Below are 24,533 nucleotides of genomic sequence, written 5' to 3' on the forward strand. Positions count from 1 at the left end.
CACCCACTGCATGGCAAAAATCTCTGCCATATCCCTCCAATTAATCCAGTCCTGTACCAACAGCAGCCACCTCAATCTCAATCGCCAGCGAAATTTTTTTGCTGCCCACTGCTTCTCTTAGAATTCAGTCAGTTACCCTTATATATATTTAGTTAACTTGTCTTCACATTATATGCCTGTTATATCCAGACGCCAGGCCAAGAAACAGGAATCTTTATTATGAGGTGCATGCTCGTAGCCTCAAACCAACAACCTGTACATGGAGAATGCGAGCTGTCTTATACCTTCTTTAGTGGCTGGCGCATGCGCAGACAGACATGACGAACGTGATAAGCCATTACAATACATAGCGAGCATCCTTCTCACGATACAACACGACGCTATAACAATGCCCTGAACATGCGCATCTTTTTTTCTTCTCGATTTCGACTAGAATATCAGTAGCTCTCTTCACTGACCTGTAATTTAAATCTTTTTCATTAGCCTCCAAATTTTTTTTCCCACAGGTGAAGACGAGTAAACTGCCATTGATGATTACAATATTTATCACATATGCTCCATCCCAATCTTATTTGTTATTTCACTCGTGGTCCACTTATTATCTGTCCTAATTAGACGTATTCCCTTATCACTTCTAGCACCTCACTCACCACCTATTGTAGTTGTACATTAGTTTTTTTGCACATGAATTTTAAGATTTACAGTAATGCTTTGCTTGTCTCTGTCATTGATTACCCTTTGCGATTCGTCCTGAGTTACTTGGCAAAGCACAGATTACCAAGGTATTCTTCATTAACTTCTATCCCTAGCTGTTCCCATTCCTTGTCCCTGAACACTTTGTATAAGCAGCCCTGCAGCAGTGGCTCAGTGGTTATGGTGCTCAGTTGATGATCCCTGGGATGTAGCTTCAGTCTCGGCCGTGGCAGCTACTTTCCGATAAGGCGAAAAGCAAAGCGAGCATGTACATCGCGACTACAGTGCACAATAAAGAATACCAGGTGGTCTTAATATCCAGAACCCTCCACTAAGACATCCCTCACAGCATGAGTCATTTTGCGACATTAAGCCCCATAAACCACAAAACCAACTCTCAGTAAGCAAGCAGCGAGTAGTAGTGGAGAGACTGTCTCCCAGCCTAACACCCTGCCTTACTGGGATTTTATTACTTTCACTCTTGGGGATCATGTTTTGCTGTGCAGCCACTATAAATAACTTCCAGTACTTCCACATATGGCTCGTCTGAACCCTGGTTCTCCAATGCCTGCATGGCTGCTAAAGTTTTGACAGAGTCAAATGTTTCATCGTAGTCTATGAAGGCTATATGTAAGACTTGATTATATTCTGCACATTTCTCTATTACCTGGTTGGCAGTGTGGATATTATCTATGGTGGAGTAGCCTTTACAAAAGCCTGCTTGGTTCTTTTCATTGTAGTCTAAGGCTGTCCTAATTCAATTAGCTATTACCTCAGTAAATGCCTTGTATGTAATGGACAGTATGCCAATTAGTCTTTTAATTTTAACATCCTTTCCCTTTTTTTGTGTGTATTAAGATAATGCTAGCATTCTTCCATGATTCCAGTATGCTTGAGGTAAGGAGAAGTACACAAGGTGGCCAGTCTGTCTAGCATGACCTCCCCACCATCTTTCAACGGGCCTTATCCTTCCCAGCTGCTTTCCCCCCTTACATCTTTTCTAAGGCTTTCTTTGCTTTTTTTAAATTTTCATGTTTTTCACATTCACGTCTACTTTTTGCCTACATTATAGGTGCGTAAATCGGCATTAACAGCTGTTCATCAGACTTTTAATGGACAAACATTTTCAATACAAAGTGTTCCTATTCACCTTACAGCTGCTAGCCAAGTCCAGATATCTAAAACTAGGACATTTCAAATTATTGGCTATGCCTAACATAGACATCCCCATGAAAATACTATGTAAAAGTATACGAAGGTCACGCAGTACACCAAACTGCAACGTCACTGGTGACTCGATAGGTCAAATCTTGCGCTGCCACCACTTCCCACGACTGCAATTGGCGATTCTCCTATTAGCACTTGAACTGGGACGAAATGAACATGGCATGTGTTTGAAGGTGGCCTGCAATCTCTTGTATTCATTTTGTATGCTGCGTCACTATTATTCGGTGAAGCCAACCCAATGCTTAGCAATAGCTCTTTCCTGGTGTGTTCTGCTACCGAAGGTGTTGTGAAAACCAACTGCACCTTACCTTTAATGAGAATTATTCTGCTCATAGTGTACTGGTAATCTGATGAGACATCTTATGATAGGCAGCACCTAGTTCCAGAGGAAATCCACTGTGGATTCGGTGAGAAGGTTAGGCCACCAATGCCATGCAAGTGGTGCGCTCCCAGTGGGCAGCATGTCGCTGCAAGCAGCAAGTCTCTAGCATGGGTGCAGTGTATTCCGTTGTGTAGGCTGTGAGTAAGTTGTAAGTTTATCTATTGCCATTTTTTTATATACCAAATTATTTTTCGATCCTTTTTGATAAAGTCAAGAGTTCATGAGTTGATGCCTAAACAAGGGCTTTCATCTCTCATTACAGTAGACTCCGGTTGACATGAACTCTCAGATAAGATGAAGAATGATGTGGGACCATTTAGTTGACCGCAGGATTTAATGTAAGAAGAAACCTGCCTACAACAAACTGTATTACATATGCTTGTTAAGACGAACTTTCCCAACAATAGTGAACCTCGGCGACCCTGCATAACGACAATCACAGGGTGTTTGCATGGCACTGTTGAGCAAAGTAAAAGTATTGCTAAGTATCATTTGTGAATCATCATCATCAACGTGCTGTGTGTTGATTCCTCAATGCCATTGTTAGCTATGCCATTAAAGCTCGGCCTCCCAGCTCAGAGTATATAAAATGCTTCCATGCAAGACAGCTTCTCATGGATCATGGATCACTGCCTTGTCGTGGTGGAGGGGCTTGCGAAACTCGATGAAGTCGTGAGCTCTGCTGTGTAGGGCCACCCAAGATAGACAGGTCACGGCAGAGAGTTCTGACAAAACGTGATTCACTGGAGAAGGTAATGGCAACCCACTCCAGTATTTCCTGCCAAGAAAACCCTATGGCCAGTCACAATACCATTAATGATATGGCGCCGGAAGATGAGCCCCCCAGGTTGGAAGGCGTCCCACATGTTACTGGGGATGAACAAAGGGCGATTCCTAGTAGCTCCAGGACGAATGAAGCGGCTGGGCTAAAGCCAAAAGGACGCTCAGTTGTGGATGTGTCGGGAAGCGACCGGAAAGTCCGATGTTGCAAGGAGATATATCACATAGCAACATGGAATGTAAGATCTATGACGCAAGGTAAACTGGATATCGTCAAGCGAGAAATGGACAGATTGAACATTGATATCTTGGGTATCAGCGAGCTCAAGTGGACCGGAATGGGAGGATTTAACTCCGGCGACCATTATGTCTTTTATTGTGGGCACGAATCCAAGAGAAGGAATGGGTTCGCTCTCATAGTAAACAGAAGAATGGGCAAAGCAGTGCTAGGGTACAACCCCAAAAACGATCGAATGATGTCACTTCGGATCCAAGGTCACCCTTTGAACATAACAGTTATCCAAGTCTATGCACCGACCACTACTGCTGAAGAAGCTGACATTGAGAGATTTTATGCGGACCTACAATGCCTTTTAGATCGCACCCCATCATCAGACGTCGTTTTTCTCATAGGAGACTGGAATGCTAAGGTAGGGAGTGAAGAAATATCCGGAATTACGGGCAAGTTCGGTCTTGGTGAGCCAAATGAAGCTGGGCAGAGGCTAGTAGAGTTTTGTCAAGAAAACAACCTGACCATAGCGAATACTCATTTTCAACAGCACAAGAGGCGCCTGTACACATGGACTTCACCGGACGGTCTGTACAGGAATCAGATCGATTATGTTATTTGCCGGCAGAGATGGAGAAGCGCTATACAAGCAGTAAAAACAAGGCCTGGGGCCGATTGTGGCACCGATCATCAGCTTCTTGTTGCCAAAATTAAGCTTCGATTGAGGAAAACACAGAAAACTAGAAGGCCTTTCAGGTATGATCTGGATCAAATTCCATTAGAATATGCTGTGGAAGTGAGGAATCGATTTCAAGAATTAGATCTAGAAGACAAAGAGCCCGAAGAGATGTGGACTGATGTTCGTGATATAATACAAGAAGTTGCTACTAAGGTAGTTCCAAAGCAAAAGAAATGCAAGAAAGCAAACTGGTTATCCGAAGAGGCTTTGCAAATAGCTGAGGAAAGGAGGATGGCAAAAGTTATGGGGGAAAGAGAAAGATACAAGGTGCTCAATGCGGATTTTCAGAAAATAGCAAGGAGAGATAAGAATGCCTTCCTGAACATACAGTGCCAAGCAGCTGAGGACAACAGCCAATTAAGGAACACAAGAGCTCTGTATAAGACAATCAAAGATATCAAAGGAAGCTTCTGTGCTAAGCTAGGCGTGATAAAGGACCAACGAGGCAAGGACCTCACTGAAGCCTCAGAGATAAAGAAGAGGTGGCAGGAATACACAGAAGAACTGTACAAGAAGGACCCGAATGTGCAAACTCAACATAAGACTGTTGTGATCACTGATCTCGAGCCGGGAATCCTGAAGAGTGAAGTTGAATGGGCCTTAGCCAGCCTTGCTAAGAACAAAGCTAGCGGAATTGATGGCATTCCAGCTGAGTTGCTTCAAAACCTCAACCATGACGCTGTTAACATTCTGCATACATTATGTCAGAAGATTTGGACAACCCTGCAGTGGCCACAGGATTGGAGGAGGTCAGTTTACATCCCCATTCCAAAGAAAGGCAGTGCCAAAGATTGTTCCAACTACTGCACGATCGCACTTATTTCACATGCTAGCAAGGTGATGTTGAAAATCCTCCAAGGTAGGCTGCAGAAGTATGTGGATCAGGAGCTTCCGGACGTGCAAGCTGGGTTTCGCAAGGGCAGAGGAACTAGAGACCAAATTGCCAACCTTCGCTGGATCATGGAAAAAGCAAGAGAGTTCCAGAAACCCATCTACCTCTGCTTTATTGATTATGCGAAAGCGTTTGACTGCGTAGATCATAGCCGATTGTGGCAAGGTCTCCAAGAGATGGGAGTTCCAATTCACCTCATCTGTCTCCTCAGGAACCTGTATGAAGGGCAAGAGGCCACAGTCAGAACTGGGCATGGTCTTACTGATTGGTTTCCGATTGAGAAAGGAGTGAGGCAAGGCTGCATACTGTCGCCCGGTCTATTTAACCTATATGCAGAGTGCATCATGAGGAAGGCCAGTCTGGACGAGTCTTCAGCTGGAGTGAAGATTGCTGGAAAACGTATCAACAACCTTAGATATGCGGATGATACCACTTTAATGGCAGAAAGTGAAGTGGAACTCAAGAGACTTCTGATGCGTGTACAAAAAGAGAGTGAGACGTTTGGGCTTAAACTGAACATTAAAAAGACAAAGATCATGGCGTCTTGCCCTATCAAGTCCTGGAGCATCAATGGACAAAAAGTGGAAGCTGTGACAGATTTTCTCTTCTTGGGCTCCAAGATTACCTCTGAAGGAGACTGCAGCCATGAAATTAGGAGACGCCTACTTCTGGGAAAGAGAGCAATGGTTAGCCTTGACCGCCTAGTAAAGAGCAGAGACATTAGTCTGCCAACCAAGATCCGTATAACTCGTGCTATGGTCTTTCTAGTTGTGATGTATGGATGCGAGAGTTGGACTGTGAAAAAGGCTGACCGCCGAAGAATTGACGCGTTTGAATTGTGGTGCTGGCGAAGACTCTTGAGAGTTCCTTGGACTGCCAGAAGATCAAATCAGTCGATATTGTCGACCATAAACCCTGACTGCTCATTGGAGGGTCAAATTTTAAAGTTAAAGCTCAGCTACTTTGGTCATCTGATGAGAAGAGAGGAGTCACTGGAGAAAGATTTGATGTTGGGAAAAGTTGAGGGTTGCCGGAGAAGGGGTAGGCAGCGAATGCGATGGTTAGATGGCATCCTCGAGGCACTGCAGATGAAGTTACGTGATGTTAGGAAGGTAGTGAGAGACCGGAAAGCAAGGCGTGACATGGTCCATAGGGCCACGAAGAGTCGGACACGACTGAACGCCTGAACTGAACTGAAGACAGCTTCTGTGCAATTATAGACAATTGTGAGGGGAAGCTGCCTTACAGGAGTGCACTTCCTTGCAGGGAAGCTTTTTTTTTTTTTTCTGGTGTGAGAAAGGTAGGGCAACGGCACTCATGCCTGTGCATGGACGGTGAAGAGATGCCATATCTCACAACATATGCCACAAGTTGCCACCAACAGACCAAAAAGCACATGGCTAAGGAGTGGCGAAGCGGTGGCCTTGTGGTAGAGCATCCGCCTCGCATTCGGGAGGTACCGGGTTCGATCCCCAGTGCCGCCGGGTACCCACCGGTTTTAAAATGGGTACAAGCTATCCCCCGGCCTGGTGCTCGGCTCTTCTGGGGTGAAATGCTTGGGAAAAGGGGTCACGGCCCAAATAGTTGCGCCGATGTGGCAGTGATTCGTTCCGCCATCGGACAACAATAAGTCCGCCTTGCGCGGCAACAGCCCATTATGTGGCCCTTAAACCGAAGCGGTGGCCTTGTGGTAGAGCATCCGCCTCGCATTCGGGAGGTACCGGGTTCGATCCCTGGTGCCGCCGGGTACCCACCGGTTATAAAATGGGTACAAGCTATCCCCCGGCCTGGTGCTCGGCTCTTCTGGGGTGAAATGCTTGGGAAAAGGGGTCACGGCCCGTGCCCTCGGCTTGCGTGTCCATTGCTTTATGATTTATCTGTCCATCTTGTACAACTGCTACTGCTTGCTGGAGACGTGGAAACTAACCCTGGTCCCGACATATCACAACTTTCTAGACAGTTGCAGCAAATTGCAGACGACCTGAAGAGGAGCGGCTCACTTCAATAGACACCAAACTAGAAAGGCTAACGTCTCTTGATGATAAGGTTTCCACCTGCTTAAACCAAGTCGCTACGTTGCAGGAAACAGTGGCATTCCTTGAAAAGAAAATCGACCACCTGGAAAACTACTCGAGAAGAAATAACTTAATCGTGTATGGGGTCCCTGAGGACCCCGAGGAAAGTAACAGCTCACTTGAAAATTTAGTTAACGGCGAAATCTTCAGGGACACACTAAAGGTTGAACAGGTAGCCATAGAAAGAATACACCGGCTGGGCAAACCAGAAGCGACAAAATGCAGGCCTGTAATTCTAAAGCTGCGGGATTTTCGAGACAAATCTGCAATCTTAAGAACCTGTACAAAATTAAAAAACACTGATTACTCGATTGGTGAAGATTTTTCAGCAAGAGTGCGTGAAATTAGAAAAAAGCTCTGGAAAACTGGTAAGGAAATGAAAGATTCAGGGCAGAAAGCTTCCCTGGTTTTCGATAAGTTACGAATCAACAATGATCTGTACCGATGGGATGACGAGACACAAAGTATTGTTTTGCTTCGATCTTACACGCAGACGGCTAACCATAAAAACCAGAAAGACAGTGTCGCTTCAACTGAAACAGATTCCCGGACTGCTAACCAAAAAAACGACAGAGCCGAAACACGGTCGCTACGTTCCCGCCACCCGCCTCAGCCTCCGAAATAACATTTGCTAACATGAACGTTCGCAGCATAGTGAACAAAACAACTTACCTTGAATCATTCCTCCTCTGCATCAGCCCTGATTTTGTAGCCATCACAGAAACATGGTTAACAAACAATATAAAAGATTTCGAAGCAACTCTCCCCAACTATGCAATTGTGAGAAAGGATAGGCTGACACGTGGCGGGGGCGTTGCTATCCTAATAAAAAAGGAAATCCCATTCGAGGTTCTGCCTGACGTCGAAGATGTCGAAGCAATATTTTGCAAACTCCTGTATTCACCGCGACCAGTCTTTATCGGCTGCGTGTATCGCAGCCCGTCTTCAAACACCGATGTTCTGCATTCCTTGCACGCTTACATGCTTAGGCACTTGCTTAGATCGAGGTTAATCTTATTGGGCGATTTCAATTTACCCTGTGTTAACTGGAACACTATGCAACATCATTCTAAACACGCAGACATACTGTTTGATACCATGCTAACGTTTAATTTATGTCAAATAATAAATAAACCAACTCGTGTACAAGGTGGCAGTTCAAACATACTTGATATAGTTTTCCTTAGTGATCACTTCCCAACAGAAAAAGCAAAATTTCAGCTTCTAGATGGTATGTCAGATCACAAGATAACATTATGCAATGTACCTATTCATGACATTCTAACGCACTCGAAATCATTCGCAACATTTCCTGATTTCCACAAAGCAGATGACACCAGCATACTCGATCACCTGTCTTTTGAATTCTCTTCTTTTGAACAACTCGCCTTAGACACTAATACCGACACTGAAAAATTGTGGCAAAGATTCAAACTCATTATATCGTTTTGCATAGGTAACTTTGTGCCAGTTAAAACTAAGAAAACAAATAAGCACAGCCCGTGGATCAACCGTGACATCATCCATGCCAAACGCAAAGTCAAGCGGCTGAGAAAATCTTTAAAAGCACAACCCAGTAGCACAAGAACTTCTATTCTCTCCGTTGCAATCAGGAATATGAAATCAAAAATAAAAGTCGCCAAAGCTGACTATTTTTCTTGCAAACTTGCTAGTTTTCTCAAGAGCTCTCCGCGAAAGTTTTGGCACTACTTAAACCCAAAACAACATAATACGACCATAATGAGTCCTGACGAAAGCAAAGCCAGAGCGAACTCACTGAATAATTACTTTCATTCGATCTTCACTACAGATGATGGCAACTTACCACACATAAAAGCTCCCAACATATGCCTTGAACCACTAACAATTGACGAGGCTGGCGTATTTAACCTCTTGCTAAATTTAGATACCAAAAAAGGACCCGGACCAGACAAAATACCAAACACATTTCTTAGAAGATATGCGGAATGGGTCGCAAAATACTTATGCCTTATTTTCAACAAATCTTTAGCCTCATCTTTCCTTCCCGCAGATTGGAAAATCGCAAGGGTAATTCCTATCCATAAAAGTGGAAGTGAAAATCAAGCGTGTAACTATAGGCCCATTTCACTAACAGGTACTGCATGTAAACTACTGGAACACTTAATTTTAAAACATATAACAACATTCCTGGAAGATCAACGCATTATATCACCATTTCAGCACGGCTTCCGTAAAAACCTATCCACCGTCACTCAACTAGTAGAACTAATACATGATGCTTCTCTTAGCATCGACCACCAAAAGCAAATAGACCTGATTTTACTAGATTTCTCTAAAGCATTCGATCGTGTATCGCATAACAAATTAATTCTAAAGTTAGAATCCACACTAGGCAAAGGAACAATCATTAACTGGATCAAAAGCTATTTATCTGACCGGTTACAATTTGTAGAGCTTAACAGTGAAAAGTCCACAATAACTGAAGTCACGTCAGGTGTACCCCAGGGCAGCGTTCTAGCTCCTATTTTATTTCTAATCTTCATAAATGATTTACCTGCTAGCGTTCGTGTTAATATGAGGCTTTTTGCTGATGATTGTATATTATACCATGAAATAAATTCGCCAATTGATCATGTAGCACTTAATGATGCACTAAAATCAGTACGTGAATGGTGCGCTAAATGGCAGATGAGCATTAATACTGAAAAATCAGCCGTGTTACGAATTACCAGGAAACATAGTGTGTCCGAATTTTCATACACACTAAACAATATTCCGCTTCCCACAGTTACACAGCATAAATACCTAGGCCTAATTATATCAAATAATCTTAAATGGGACACTCACGTGAACTTCATTACATCATCAGCACTAAAACGACTTTTTTACTTAAGAGGCGCCTCCGAGACGCCCCATCAGACATTAAATTACTTTCGTATAATACTTTTGTCAGACCCGTACTTGAATACGCAAATGTAGCCTGGTTTCCGTTTACAGATAAACTAATAAAAAAACTAGAGGGCGTCCAGAGGAAAGCTGCTAGATTCATCTATAACAAGTACAGACAAATGGACTCACCCACAAAACTAATAAACAAAGCTGGAATACTCACGTTACAAAACCGCGCCAGGCTTGCACGGCAGAAACTGCTTTACCAACTCATTCATAAAATGATAAACATAGATACTTCGAGGTATATTGCAAAACCAGACACAAGAGCAACACGACATAGACATTCACAAACACTGGAAGAATATCGCTTTAACACAGACTGTTTTAAACATACATTTTTCCCGACAGCAATTAGAGAATGGAACAACCTACCATCATGTATAACACGTTCATCTTTAGAAACTTTTTTGCAGTCTTATGAAGCCCACCTACTCGTTTTACAATGTCAGTTATAATCATAGTTCAAACTCATTCAGTGCTCTATGTTAATGTCAAGTGTGCTTCGTTGTGGTGTGTTTTCAGGCAATTTTTTAGTTACTCTCATGTTATTTGTAATCCGTTATTATCAAATACTTGCTATTAACTGTACTACTGTTTCAAACCGTTGTAACGCTGTATATTTTTGTACTTTTGTTGTGTATTTCCAAATTTGTGTGCCCTTCCTGCAATAATCCCGATTGGGATTGGCAGTATTTCCAAATAAATAAATAAATAAACAGTTCAGCTGGAAGCCAAATTTTCGAATGCCCGATATCATGGCATAGTGGTGGCCAAACACTGACACTGCACCAGTTGTGGCACACAGAAAGATGCATAATACACCTGATCATGGAGCTGATAACAGCTACGCTGCGAAAGGAGTGAGATACTACAAGGTATGTGCATGGCTAATGGGCACCTTCAGAGCATTTGGGGCCTTAAAAATGATGTTAGAAAAAAGGAAAATCAACAGTCACTTTGGGAAAGCGAGAGAGGAAAAGACAGAAAAAAAAAAGGGAAGCTAAGCCAATGTTCTTTTCATGCAGGATAATGCGATTTGATTATCTTCAAGATGTCACTATTCAGCCTATGTCATGCGTAGTTTCATGTGTGTTCAATTCTCACTGCACAAGATCAATGAATTACTGTTTTTATACAGCACATATTTAGACATACCTAGCACGATCACATCTTTTTTTTTCTTTTTTTGGGAGGGGGGAGGAGGGGGGGGGGGAACTAATGTTAAGACAAAGTTCTGAGAAGATGAACAAATTTCCTCATCCCTTATGTTCACCTTAAACAGGGGTGAAAGCAGGCTCAAGCATTTTGGAGCAGCTTTGGAGCAATGAAAAAAGAGTTTCGAAACATTTGAATGTTATGTTTTGGAGCAGGTTTCTAAGGCCAAATGCCTCTGGTAATTGTAGTAATTGTAGTTTTCTTTCTGACAGAAAAACTATCAACTCTCCAATCTGATTCCTTTTTATGCAAGTTCAATGCCTCTCCAACTTCGCACTCATTTTTGACAAGACAAACGGCCAACAACTTGGAACAGACTAGCAGCAAACAAAACGCTTGCTGGTGCACTTCATAACTGAACACCTAGTGTGACCTAAAGCATTTGCCTATTCTGACTTGACAGATTCAAATGTCGAGTTTATCACTTCAATGCGCTCAAGCAACGCCACTAATTTGGAGCTCAGACTAATGGGCATGACATTTCTGCTCTCTATCTTGTGCATATCCTTTTTGATCCTATGCCTGTGCTGATAAATTCCTGAGCAGTGGTCAGTAGTGCCTTCAGGAAATATAGATGGCACTAAAGGGTAGCCTTTTCATCCTTCAGCATTTTTACTTCACTACCTCCTGCCAATAGTTCTACCATTTTTCGCTTGAGCAATGCTGGGGTTCATTCTTAAAATCTTGGCAATAGGCAATAGGCTTTCCAACACACTTGAGAAGCTTCCTAGTGAGTGAAATCTTTGGAGTACCAACCCAGAACGATTCAAGTATGATTTTGTCTGCCGTAGGTCCGACAAACTAGTTACTGACAAAGAGGCTCGATGAGTGCCTGCGTGTTCTTAGAGCAGAACCATTAGAATAACTAATGCGGTTTTTCCAGTCAGACAAGTCACCTTCCGAGTAGTAGTTAGCGCCTATTTGCTTCACTTGCTGCTCTCGCTTCTATCGGCGATTCAAAAGGCTGAGAGGAGGTACTAGGTCACATGCACATTGCATTTTTTTTTCGCAGTTATCTCCAATCACCAATGGCTCATACTAAATTTACTTGCGAACAAATATTTATTATGCCCCATGCTTCCTTCCCTTACAAAAATTTTATTTGTATTAAGCCCAGTGCAAGATGCGTTATATCTTTGCCACTGGTGCAAATACATTGTTCCCATGTTCTGCTAAATTTGATGGCAGAACATCAAAACAGCCAGATTGGAGCAGTTTCGGAGCAATATTGCATTTTGGAGCAGAATGGAGCAAATGGAGCAGCACTTCCACCCCTGCTTAAAAGCAGTCTGTTGGAAACACCTCCTTTCCAAAGAAACTACAGAACTGTACTATAAAGATACACTTACCAACTGGACCTCGGACTTCCTGAAGTCGAACAAACGACAAGTGTTGTATTTCTCCTGACCAGGATACTTGCGGTCAGCAAGGGAAACGTATAAGCCACGCACATCTGCAACCAGCATTTTAAGGGCAAGTGATACGGTAACAGTAACATATTCATACAAAGCAGGAAGTTCAGCAAGGTCCCAGTGCACTCAACATAATTCGTGCATCATCGATCCTACTGGAACAGTGTTACAGTCTTTGAAAAGCAATGACAAGTGCCTTGAATGTCCACCATTTTCTTGTTAACTTGCTTGATCAGAAAATCATACTCCTAGCCATGTTAACTGCTCATCTGTGTCACGTTTGCTGACAAGTCTTGCAAAAGGCATGTGCTAAGTGCATACCACCACCGGAAGTGGGGGTTAAGAACATTGCGAGTGCCAATTAGTATCAGTGATGCAAATATTTTTTTACTTCTTCACCTCTTATGCACACCTAACGGCTCGTGTTTCAATTTAATAGTATGACCCTGTAAAAAAACAGAGTAACAAAAATATAGCATACCTTTCGAATTGCTGTTGAAGGAAACATTCAATGCAAGTTTTTCATTTTTATAAGTTGATAGGAATACTTGGTAATCCAAATCTTCCAAAGAGGTGACCACTTGCTCTGGCTCCATGCCCCAAGATGAAAAGTCATATGTACGACAGCCTAACAAAAGACATGACAAAACCCATAAACTGTTGCACACAGGTATCACACACCACTGTGTTAGAGGAATACATATGTGAAAGTTCTGCCCTGCCAAGTTTTTTTCTTCTTTGGAGCAATGTATAAAGTACACAAATGGATCGCTTTCTGGAGACTCAGCAATGCTTGGTTTATAATTTACCACTGCACGTCTTCAGTCACGCAGTTTCACTTTTGCTTTCAGCAAACAAGCAGTGGCTGTGGTGCCGCAAATATCTCATTTTACTAGGTACACAATAGGTGTTAACTCACAGTCGTTCCAGCTAACGGGGCAGGCTAGCATAATAAAGCAAAGCTGCTACAATATTGCAGTTCTGTCAGCCTCACATGATTACAAAGTTATTTGTGACACCTATCACTTTTCATTTGCTGAAATCGAAACAGACTACACAAAGAAAAAGAATTCAGTTACCATCCGACATTTACCTGTAGCAGAAAAAAATTCTTTACTTTCCAGCCTCAGACAAATCACACATGATAGTCCATATTTACTTACGCCCTGAGCATGGGCCCCACCACAGTGGCACAATGGTTGCGGCGCTCGACTGTGGATACAGAATCAAATCCTGACTTCCTTTAAAAACTCCCTTAAAAAGCACTTTTTCTTACAGCTTAAGCTTATCAAAGTAAACAACATTTATCTCAATGCACAGTGACCTAGAATGCACCTTCCTATAACAGGTCTTTCTTATATGCTCTAATCATGGCGTCAACGAATCAAATGGCAGTGTACATGTTGGCACAATGTGTAAGTATTAACACAACCATTTAAAGCACTGTTAAATACCAACAAGAAAAGTTAGCAGGGCCGCTCAAATCAATTAAGAGGTGCAAAAGCGCTCTCAGGCATGGTTTGGCATGGTTCTGCCTGGCTATAGGTTTAGCTTTGACAGACTGGCACAGAGTTTGGCAAAGTGTTAAACTAAACATCTCTAGTTGGTTTAGTTTTTTGAAAAAAGGCATAGTATCTATCTCACTTCTCAGTGGGCACATACACTAACAATCAATCAGCGGCATACAACTGGAGGTAAATCCATCAGCTCAGGTCCCTATTACCAATTAAACTTGAAACTGACTAATAAATGGATGCTAAATGGGAAGCAAAATGGTATGATACTACAATGAACACTGCACAAAGAATGGTTGTATCGCAATTTCAATATAAAAGCATGTTATAATTTTGTTGCCACTTTCTGCTCACGTCATGCATGAGGCAAGTAAGGCTTTCACCTTAATAATAAATGTACAGTCGTGGACAAAAGATTCTGGAATGTGGATTCATGAAAAAACTCGGCGAAGTCAGGAAAGCAGCTAGTCAACAAGAGCATTGGTACGTGAGAACATATATGGCTTGATTAGGTTTTGGGCTTTGATGTCCCAAAGTGGCTCAGGCTATGAGAGATGACGCAGTGGAGGGCTCCGGAAATTGCGACCACCTGGAGTTCCTTAACATGCACTAACATCGCATAGCACATGAGAGCCTAGCTTTTCACCCCCACCCAAAAGCGGCCGCCGAAGCTGGGATTCGACCCCGCATCCTTGGGCACAGTAGTCGAGTGCCCTGACCACTGCGCCACCCAGGCGAGATGAGAGGACATATATGTGCTTGGCCCATTCACTGGAACCTGCTGACTGGCTAGCGAGGCTTGCCAGCCACAGGTCAGGTGCTTGAAATATTAGACAGCAACTGCAACGGCCGACAACATTCTTTTCCTTCTTTTTTGTTTATTTTTAATAAACCACTACCACTACCACCAAACAAGGCAATGCAGAAATCAATTTTTTTCAGTGAATCCACATCCTGCAAACTTTTGTTCATGACTGTGCATGCAACTCGAAAATTTATTCACATTTAATAAGAATGAGCACAGAAATCGTCAGCATATATAACCACGCTTTAAAAGATGGTCCAGCAGTATGAGTGCAAAAAAAAAAGAATACAGCATGGGAAAATGGTGGGTAAATTGTGAACTATGAAACGTCACAATGAGTTAGGTCTCGCAGAGTGTGCATTCTATCGAGTGTACTGAAGCCTTCTACGTCATGAGTCCCTCTGTCTGATTGTCAGCTGTCACATGCAATGGCAATTGTTTCAGCAAACGCCCTCATATTTAAGTTTGTTCTGCATGCTCAAGACACCAGTATTCACACAAATGTTTCGTCACGGTGACATAATACAACCGAGGCAGTAAGGATTTACGTAAATGTGGCCTCTTCCATGTGGTTGGCTTATTTGTGATTTGAAGACTTTTCTTTCCTGTTTGTTAAAAGAGGTCTCCCGAGCGAATTTTTGAGTATGATAATTAGAGACAGGATTTTAGGCAAATGCCTATATTCTTCAGTGCATTGTAGACACATTATTTCTATATATGAGCACGAATTAGCTGTTGACAATATGTCTAATACTAGTTTTATAGTGCCTATAAATGCCTTTTTCCGACTTAAGGGTCCAAAAATGCCCTATTTTGGTGAAAATAGCTCTGAACCATGTAACCCTGCCAACAATGTAAGCAGAAAATACTGAAACAGCTATTTTCCTATTTCTAATATTTATCTTTGCAGCTAGTGGAATTTGGCTAGCAAAGAGGTAATCGACCAAACAGCGCAGCATTTCAGAAAGTGTTTGAAGTAATTTATGCATTTGTCTGAGCAATTCCCAGTTGATTTCAGCTGGAACCGACTGGAAAATGTTGCGTAAACTAGCTAGAACCAGCTTCACTGGCTGAGATTTCCAATTGACTATCCGCCTAATCTTTTCATGTGTTCTGGTGGCATGTTATCTTCATCATATTATATTTGATATTGGTGCCTGCTTCACTGAAAAGCTGTCAGTGGTGCGTGTATATGATGACACATTCGTGCCCTGACATCAACAATGTTTAACAAGACACTTGTTTTAATGCTTGCATGAAGACCACTCTTCCGCCTTTACTCCCGAGCTATATTTCTTTGAATGCATTGATTTTGTCGATCTTCAGATTGCGTAATTTCCCTGTAAAAAAAGCACCACTGACTAAAGCAGAATAAGCGCTGATGAACCATGCTTCGTTATTTCCATATTTCACCAGGGATTTCTACCGGCTTACCAGCCATGCCAAAGTGAAAGCTCTCCAAGAGTACACTGATTCGGCAGTGGAATACTGGTGCACCATGCTACACTGCAGACGGCAATACACTTCTCCGCCAACAATGCACAAAGAGAGCGAGAACGTAGTAGACCTTTTTTATTTTAATCATTGCAGTTACCCAGACACTATGAAGCATGCACTCCACTGCAGCCCTCCAGTATCATTTATTTCATTATGTGCCTCTAATTAAAACAAATCGAGCATGTTCGTTAAAACTGAAGTACAGTTAAACCTCTAAGTAACGAACCTTCATGTAGCGAATTCCTCGATATTACGAAGTTTTTCAGTTCCCCAACGCCGCCCACACTGAAGTGCATGTATTTGAAAACTCCATGTAATGAACATGTCGTGGCGGTTGAGCTTGATATAACGAACTCGCGGCGCCGACTATCTCTTAGTTAGTGCTGAATTACTGGAAATTTGGCAGAATCCCGCAAGTTTCAGGATGATAAAACACGAACTGGCGTGAGAGAAACGTTTGTGGTGGCAACGAGCGACCACAGTTGATACAACGCGCTGCGTTTCAGCACCAATGGCCAGTGGCAGGATCGCGCAACACGTGCGGTCACCGCCATGGAGGAAGAGGGAGGTGGGGGGGAGAAGCGCGCGCTGCCCCAGCTGCGGAGCTGAGGAAATTTATGAAAAAATTTTGTTGCCTAGGATATGATTGGTCAGGGCAGGTGGGCTTGCAAAGGTGACGGCGACGACGATGCGAAACACAGGAACGGGCGCCAAAAAGCTGCGCTCTAAAAGACAAGGGGCGAGCAGTTTGCGTCTATCGCTGCCACGCAGTTTCTCGCGGGCTTTTGCGCGTCGGAAGCAGGAACAGCGGAACTCAGCAACAACTCGAACGCAGATCGAGGTGTCAGTTTCCTGGGGCAATGGTGGGGAGCGGGAACATGAAGACGCAGACACCTCCTCGCTCGGCGGCGGAGGTGCCTAAGAATGTACATAATGCAATCAATCGCTGCTCTTCCTCGCAGAGAAGTTGCCGAAAAGATTCGCACCAAGTTGCAGTCCCTTTTGGACAAAAACTTTATGTTTTCAGTGCTCAAGCAGTGAGAGTAATTGCTGGCTAACATTCTAGAAAGCCATCAGACGTTTCGAATTGCAAACATGCTGGTGTAACATTCGTTGATATCGAGTGTTACGTTTCTGTCTACAGCCTTCTTCTGAGAGATATGGGGCATAACTTGAAGCCCATTAACTAGCGGACGGTGCTTGCATACTAAAGCGCTTTTAGCTTTAGCAGTTGTTTCTAGATGAACAGTGTTTATCATGCCCTCAGCGATGTGCGTAGGCCCGTACAGAACAAATTATTTTTACCACCATATTTAATGTCAAGCAGCAATGTATGGCAACCACCATTAAAAGGTGCCGTGGCTCCAGATGCTTGAAGCCACTAGCTACAAAGCATAAATGGTAACGTATTTTGAATGTTGAAGCATCATGCATATCCACGGAAAAAGTTTTAATTCGTGTACGAGTGAAACCTTAGAGCTCATATACCAGGTAATTTAAACTGACCTTACTTACTTTTTTTTTAATAAATACATGGCCTCTTCCTAATAAAACGTTTAATGCTTGTTTTATTTTTACAGCATGACAGGACAATTCTGGCGTTAAACATATAGAACACTTCACCTTTTACTAAGTAGTGTGTAAGATGTGTTTTTAATGGGCTGGCTATTTCCAAGGATTTCTCATGGCTGACCGCGACTGGCCCCTTTGCTTTACTGATTGGTGCGTTGGGGTTTTCGGCACATAAGCGACTAAGGCTATCATGCACCAAGAACAAGGTTGTTTGTCTTCACATTTTGGATGTGACTAATCCATTTCTTAATTGTCATAGCTTGTTAAGGATCATTGCTTCTTTTAGGAACCCGAAAATGTGAGAAATTTCAACAATTGCATCTTCTCCCAAAAGCAGTCTGGGATGAAAAGGGATCTGTTCAGTGTAAAACTATGCAAAATATTCCTGTCTTAATTTCCATAGTTTAGTGCATGAGAGTACAATGTGATCTGTTGTTAGTTCACCTCCACACCCTTCACATAAATGTTTGTCTTCTTTTTTAAGAATGAAGCCATGTGTTAGGTGCGTGTGCCCAATGCGAAGCCGACATAAAATGACTTCAACAAAACATTTTTGGTTGTTGCACGATGCCCATTCTTTAACGACTGGTTTGACAAAGTGCAATTTATTGTTTAGTTCATTGTTCCATGAAACCTGCCATTTTGATCTCAGTTTTCCCTTTATGAGCTTCATTAAATCTCTATGTGGCATGCTGACTAGTTGTACTTCATCATTACAGGCTGCTGCGGCACATGAGTCAGCTCTCTCATTTTATTTATTTACTTTATTTATGAAATACTGCGGACATGTCGCATGTCCAAGCAGGAGAGGGAGGGTACATAAGTGACATTATATCAGACATCAGCATTGCCGCGGATTCCAACATGGCTTGGTAACCAGCAAACCCTGATTGACTGCCCCTGTGTTTCTGCAGCTATTACGTTATGTATTATGTCTCCAATTATTGGTTCTGTAGCATTTCTGTGATGCAGTGCTGTGATTACGCTCAGAGAATCTGTATAAATGATGCTGTTTCTAATGCTTTTCCGTAATATTTCTTCTACAGCCACAGAAATTGCATGACACTTGGCTGTGAAAACCGATGAACACTCAGGCAACCATACTACTTTCTCTCGTTTACCTTGTATTACAGTGCTTCAAGTGTAATGCGCTTTCTTAGAAAAACATGTATAAAATTCTCTATAATCTTCATATTTTTCATTTAGTGCCAAAAACTCTTGTACTATGTATTCATGCGGTGTTTGTTTCTTATGAAAGTGGGTTAATGTGAAGTCGCACACAGAGGGAAAGTGGTACCAGGGGGGCAGTGGGCTTGGTCTCCGGCCAATATTTGGAAGTGAATCCAGTATGTTTAATTCCTGGCAGCCTGTTAAAAATGGAAGATTAGTGGTTTGATTGCTCGGGGTTTGTTGTTAAAGAGGGTTCTAGATGGGCAGCTTGTGACTATCGGGTGGCATAGGTGTTTTGATAAGGATCTTATCTTCAGTACATATGCACATGTAAGCATTGTTCTCCTGTTTTTAGGGGCGGTTTATTTGTTTAAACATAAAGGCTTTTTATTGGAGATGTCCTATATGCGCCAGTTGAGAGGCGCAATCCTATGCTGTGTACTGGACCCAAGCGTTTAAGATTCGATAGTCTCGCTGAACCATACACAATGCTTCCATAATCTAAGGTAGAGTGTATTATAGACCGATAAATATGTAGAAGGCATGTCCTGTCGGACCCGCCGTGTTTTCTTGACAGTACTTTAAGTATGTTTAATGATTGAGAAGCTTTCTTTTTGAGGGCATTTACGTGGGGTAAAAATGTCAACTTTTTATCAAAGGTAATTCCCAGAAATTTACGTTAATTTTTTAATGGTAGTACGGTTTTCTTTAAGTGTAAGGTTGGGGCGGTATGCAAGCCTCGTTTGAGGGTGAACAGAACAGCCACTGATTTCTGTGCAGAGAATTGGAACCCATTTTTACCTGCCCATGTGGCTAGTCTATTTACGGTTAGCTGCAGCACTTGCCGCTCATGCGGGGTTATGTTAGAGGACGTACATGAAATCTGCAGATCATCAACATAAAGCGAGTACATAATGAATTTCGCGATTTCTCTGGTTATTGAATTAAGTTTTACAACAAGCATAGTAGTATTTGAAATGCACCCCTGGGGAACTCTGTTCTCTTGAATAAAGCTCCTCGAAAGGGTTGAGCCTAGGAATACTTTAAATGAACGGTTTGACAGGAAATCATTTAGACAGTTTAACATCTGGCCTCGAACACCTAGATCTGCTAGGTCATGTAGAATGCCAAATCTCCAGGTTGTGTCATATGCTTTTTTCATGTCGAAGAAGACGGCAAGACAGTGTTGTTTATGTTGTTTATGTATAAATTCTTTTCAGACAGCATTTTCAAGTCTAAGAAGAAGGTCGGTCGTTGAGCACGCTTTTTTAAAACAACACTAATGAATGTTTAGAAGTTTACGTGATTCTAAAATAAAGGTTAACCGAATGTTCAAACACTTTCGAAAGATTTAGCAAGGCAACTCGTGAGGGCTATAGGCCGGTAGCCACTAGGGGAAATTGGCGGCTTTCCGGGTTTGTGAAATGAGACTATAACAGCTGTTTTCCAAGCTTCTGGTACTTTTCCTGACGAATATTTTGATAAAAAATTTTAAAAGTGCATGTACAGCAGGATCGGAAAGATGGGCCAGCATTTTATAATGTATTCTGTCGGGCCCTCGGGCAGTGAGTTTTCCGGTAGACAGTACTGTATTGATTTCATGGACAGTAATTTGGCTGTTATAAGGTTAATTTGTGCAACCAGTTATTGGAAGTCTGTGTTTTTCAGCAATGTCTTTGTGTATTATAAATGACTGCGTGTAGTAGGAAGAACTAGAAACTGCTGCAAAGTGCTCGCCTAATATGCTTGCTTGTTCCTGTAGGGTTGTTGTTTGAATACCAGGTGCTGTTAAAAGAGGAAGTGTGAATGATGAGAAGCTGCCACTTAGCTTCTGCACCTGCCCCCACATTTTTTCGACGTAGTTAAGCTATTTATAGACGATACATAACTTTTCCATGAGTTTTTCTCGGCATTTCACCAGATGTATCGTGCTTCTGCCCTTGCTTCTTTAGAAGTGTATTAAGTTGTCATAAGTTGGGTACCTCCTGAAAATTCCCCACGCTTTATTTTGCTTCTTTTTGCCTCCCTACATTCTTTAGAATACCAAACTTTGTGGTTGCACCATACTATTTCAGAAGACTGAGGGATGGTGATTTCAGCTGCGGCGAGAATACAATTTGTCAACTTTTCATTCAGTTCATCAATGTTATGTATGTCTGAATATATTTAATGCAAATTTGCTTTTTCTTTAAAAGTTTGCCAATCCGCTAAAAGCAGCTTCCAACATTGTGGTTTCGTTGGAATGACAGCAGGTGATGACGATAAATTAATAAAAACTGGCAAATGATCACTCCCATATGGGTTATCTAAAACATTCCATGTAAAATCGGTAAAAACAGATGGTGAACTGAATGACAGGTCTAAAACACTCACTGTCCGGAGTTCCCGGGTTCGAACCCGACCTCGGCGGCTGTGTTTCGATGGAGGCGAAACGATGTGGCGTCCGTGTGCTGTGCGATGTCAGCGCACATTAAAGATCCCCAGGTGGTCGAAATTACTCCGTAGCCCTCCACTACGGATCCCTTTTCTCTCTTTCCACTTTCACTCCCACCTTCATCCCTTCCCTTACGGCGCGGTTCAGGTGTCCACAGAGTAAGTGTGACAGATACTCCGCCTTTCCCTTCCTGTGAACCAATTATTATTATTATTAAAATCCCCAATTACCAAGTATGGTTCTGGTAGTTGGCTTAAGAGGTCCTCTAATTCTTGCAAAGTTATTTTGAGATATGGTAAGTATATAGTGCATACTGTAATTGTCTTGTATGTAAGGAGGGTGGCTGCTAGAGCTCCGAACCTGGTTTTTAGTTTAACTTGACACGCTGCGATGCTTCTTTGCACAATGATAGCTACTCTTCCTGAGAGCCTGTTTGTCTGCTCTCGGTCGTGGCAGAAGACATTGTATTTTTTCAGTACACTAGTACGCACCGGGCCTAAGTTTGTTTCCTTAGAACAGGGCTACAGGGGAAAATGATACTAAAATGTCTTTAATGTCGGGTAAATTATTTAACATTCCTCTGCAATTCCAATGAATTAGGAATGCCATTTTTGTATGTTTGTATGAAAAAGGACAAGTTAAGTTGTTTCAGGCTCTGTGATTCGTGCCTTGTCTTTTTTTGCTCGATCCAAGGAGTTTCACCATCTCTGCGATGGCAAAGAGCTGCCTTGGGTTGTGTCCATTGTGTCGTCAGGGACGCTAGACGTGGGTGCATGCTGCACATGGACATTTTCATTTGACCTTGCCCCGTGGGCAGAGGTCTTGGGGCCCGTAGACCCTGAAGGCTACGTGGCCTGCTTTGAAGGTAGTGACGCAACAGGAACTGCTTCCACTTGGGGCGAGGATGGCTCTGCTACAGCTCTACTGTCTGTGGTCTGTGCAGGTGCCGAAGGCTGTTGTGATGCATCGCCCCGTATCAGCACACCAGAAAAGTCTATTTTCGGGGCTAGAGAGAACTTTTTTTCGGTTTCAAAACGTTTTCTAGCTTCTTGAAAAGATATGTTTTCTGTTGTCTTTAATGTAATTATTTCTTTCTTTTTTCCATGATGGACAGGACCTAGAGTAAGCAGGGTGTTCCCCTCCACAGTTCGTGCAGCATGGTGCTGCTGTACAGGTGCGGACAGAAGTAAACGGAGCGCCCAACCGAAGAAAAAACTGAGGGTCAGCGCCGCCTAGCCGAGCTGACCGAAAGCAGGAAATCGTGAGATGAAGCCCATTTGAATCCTGGCAGCTACAAAAGTTTAAAATACAAAACACGCTGGCATCTGCAGGTGTAAATGTCTCTACTACTGTCTGAATGAAGCTGCTTAAACGTAGTGCCATCCAAGCAGGCTCTGCTATCAAGGCAGTGGTCCATGCACCTTAAATGCCCACTCGCCTTGAAGAGCACGACCATCCAATCATGATCATCATTATCGCGACAGTGAGGCCGGTACAGTGACAAGGCATGCGGAGCAAAAGGAGGGTAGCGCCGGCAGGGGGCGAGCAGATGCGCGTGACGATTTTTTGCTTTCGGCTGGCTCGTCTAGGAGGCGCTGACCCTCAGTTTTTTCTTGGGCTGGGTGCTCCGTTTACTTCTGTCCGCACCTGTACATAACTCAGAAGTGTGTTCTTTTGCAGAACATTTCGCACAGGTTTGCTGACCGCAGCAACTTTGGAATCCGTGGCCAAATCTCTGGCGCTTGAAGCAACGGTGAGGGTTCGGGATATATGGACGCACTGCTATCTTTGTATACCCTACAGAAATAGACTCAGGGAGCGTGGAACACGCGAATGTCAGGACAAGATGCTTGGTTGGTATTTCTTTGTTTTCGTTTCTTATTTTGATCCTCTGGACTTTTATCACGTTTTGGTCGGCAAGTCCATCCTGCATTTCTTCTTCGGTGAGTTCAATGAAATCAATATCGGAAATCACTCCACGAACTGTGTTTAGTGACCTATGGGGTGTGGTGAATACTTGAATGTCCCCAAATGACTTGATGTTTGGAAGTTTCAATACTTGGGTTTTGTCATTTAACTCTAGGAGCAAGTCACCACTAGCAAGTTTTGTGGCCTTGTAACAGGGGCCGATGACATCTTTGAGGCACTGCAACAATGAATGGGGAAATTTTTCTTGTTGTTTTTCTAGCATTTCACTGTGAACAATATGGTATTTCGGGAATACCTCTTTTGTTTTGGGGTGAAACTCGGCAGTCACATTGGTTCGCCCTCGTGTTCGGCCGCAGTGGCAGCCACCCACCACGGAGCCCAACTAGGGGACGAGACAAGAACTTCGATATGAGCCATGCCTACGACAGCCATGCACCGCGACTATAGCCATATATGGCAGAACTCGTGGTAGTTTTGGCACAGGAAAATAACCCTCGCCACCAGAAAGAAGGAAAAAAACCAAGAAGAAAGGAGAAGACAGGACAGTTTTAAGAAAGGAGATAGGAAAGCGCGAAAGATGGAGGGGAGGATAGGAAAAGGCGACTGCCGATTTCCCACGGTCAAGTCAAGCCGGAGGTGCCGTCTATGGGAAACGTGGGTCAAAGTGGTGTGTTGCCTCCGCCAAGGGGCCTTAGAGGTCCGAACACTCAGCATCGGCTCAACCACCAGGATCCCCTTTTTTCCCAGACATATTAATGCCACGCACGGCTAAGCGTGGGTGCTCGGGGTTCGTGTGTCACACAGTACACACAAACACCTGCTTTAACAGGTGCCCCCTGCGAGGCCTTTGCTTTACTGAATCATGTGAATTGTATGTACAGTGTTCATGGTATGTTGCGATCCAGCCTTAAAAAAATGACTGTAATGACTGTAAGGTTCGCGCCTTTCTTAAATTTTACAAATTGTCGCTTGCATTTTTAATTTTTTGGGGGGCAGATATTGTGCGCTGATGTTCAGATCTTATATGACATGCA

At 43.0% G+C, this 24,533-nt stretch overlaps 1 protein-coding gene across 2 annotated transcripts in view; it reads right to left on the reverse strand.

Annotated features, from left to right (window-relative positions):
• Nucleotides 1–24,533, reverse strand: part of LOC146185700 (uncharacterized) — a 71,627-nt gene that overhangs the window by 45,985 nt on the left and 1,109 nt on the right. For both annotated transcript variants that reach the window (XM_084606624.1, XM_084606625.1), the window contains 2 exons: nucleotides 13,060–13,206; nucleotides 12,516–12,619 (listed from right to left, as the gene is read on the reverse strand). In XM_084606624.1, the coding sequence (XP_084462750.1) occupies nucleotides 12,516–12,619; nucleotides 13,060–13,206 (251 nt within the window). The remainder of the gene's footprint in view (nucleotides 1–12,515; nucleotides 12,620–13,059; nucleotides 13,207–24,533) is intronic.

The sequence above is a fragment of the Amblyomma maculatum genome, chromosome 6, assembly GCF_055883805.1.
Source record: "Amblyomma maculatum isolate TAMU_Amacu chromosome 6, ASM5588380v1, whole genome shotgun sequence".
In the NCBI taxonomy this organism is placed as follows: domain Eukaryota; kingdom Metazoa; phylum Arthropoda; class Arachnida; order Ixodida; family Ixodidae; genus Amblyomma; species Amblyomma maculatum.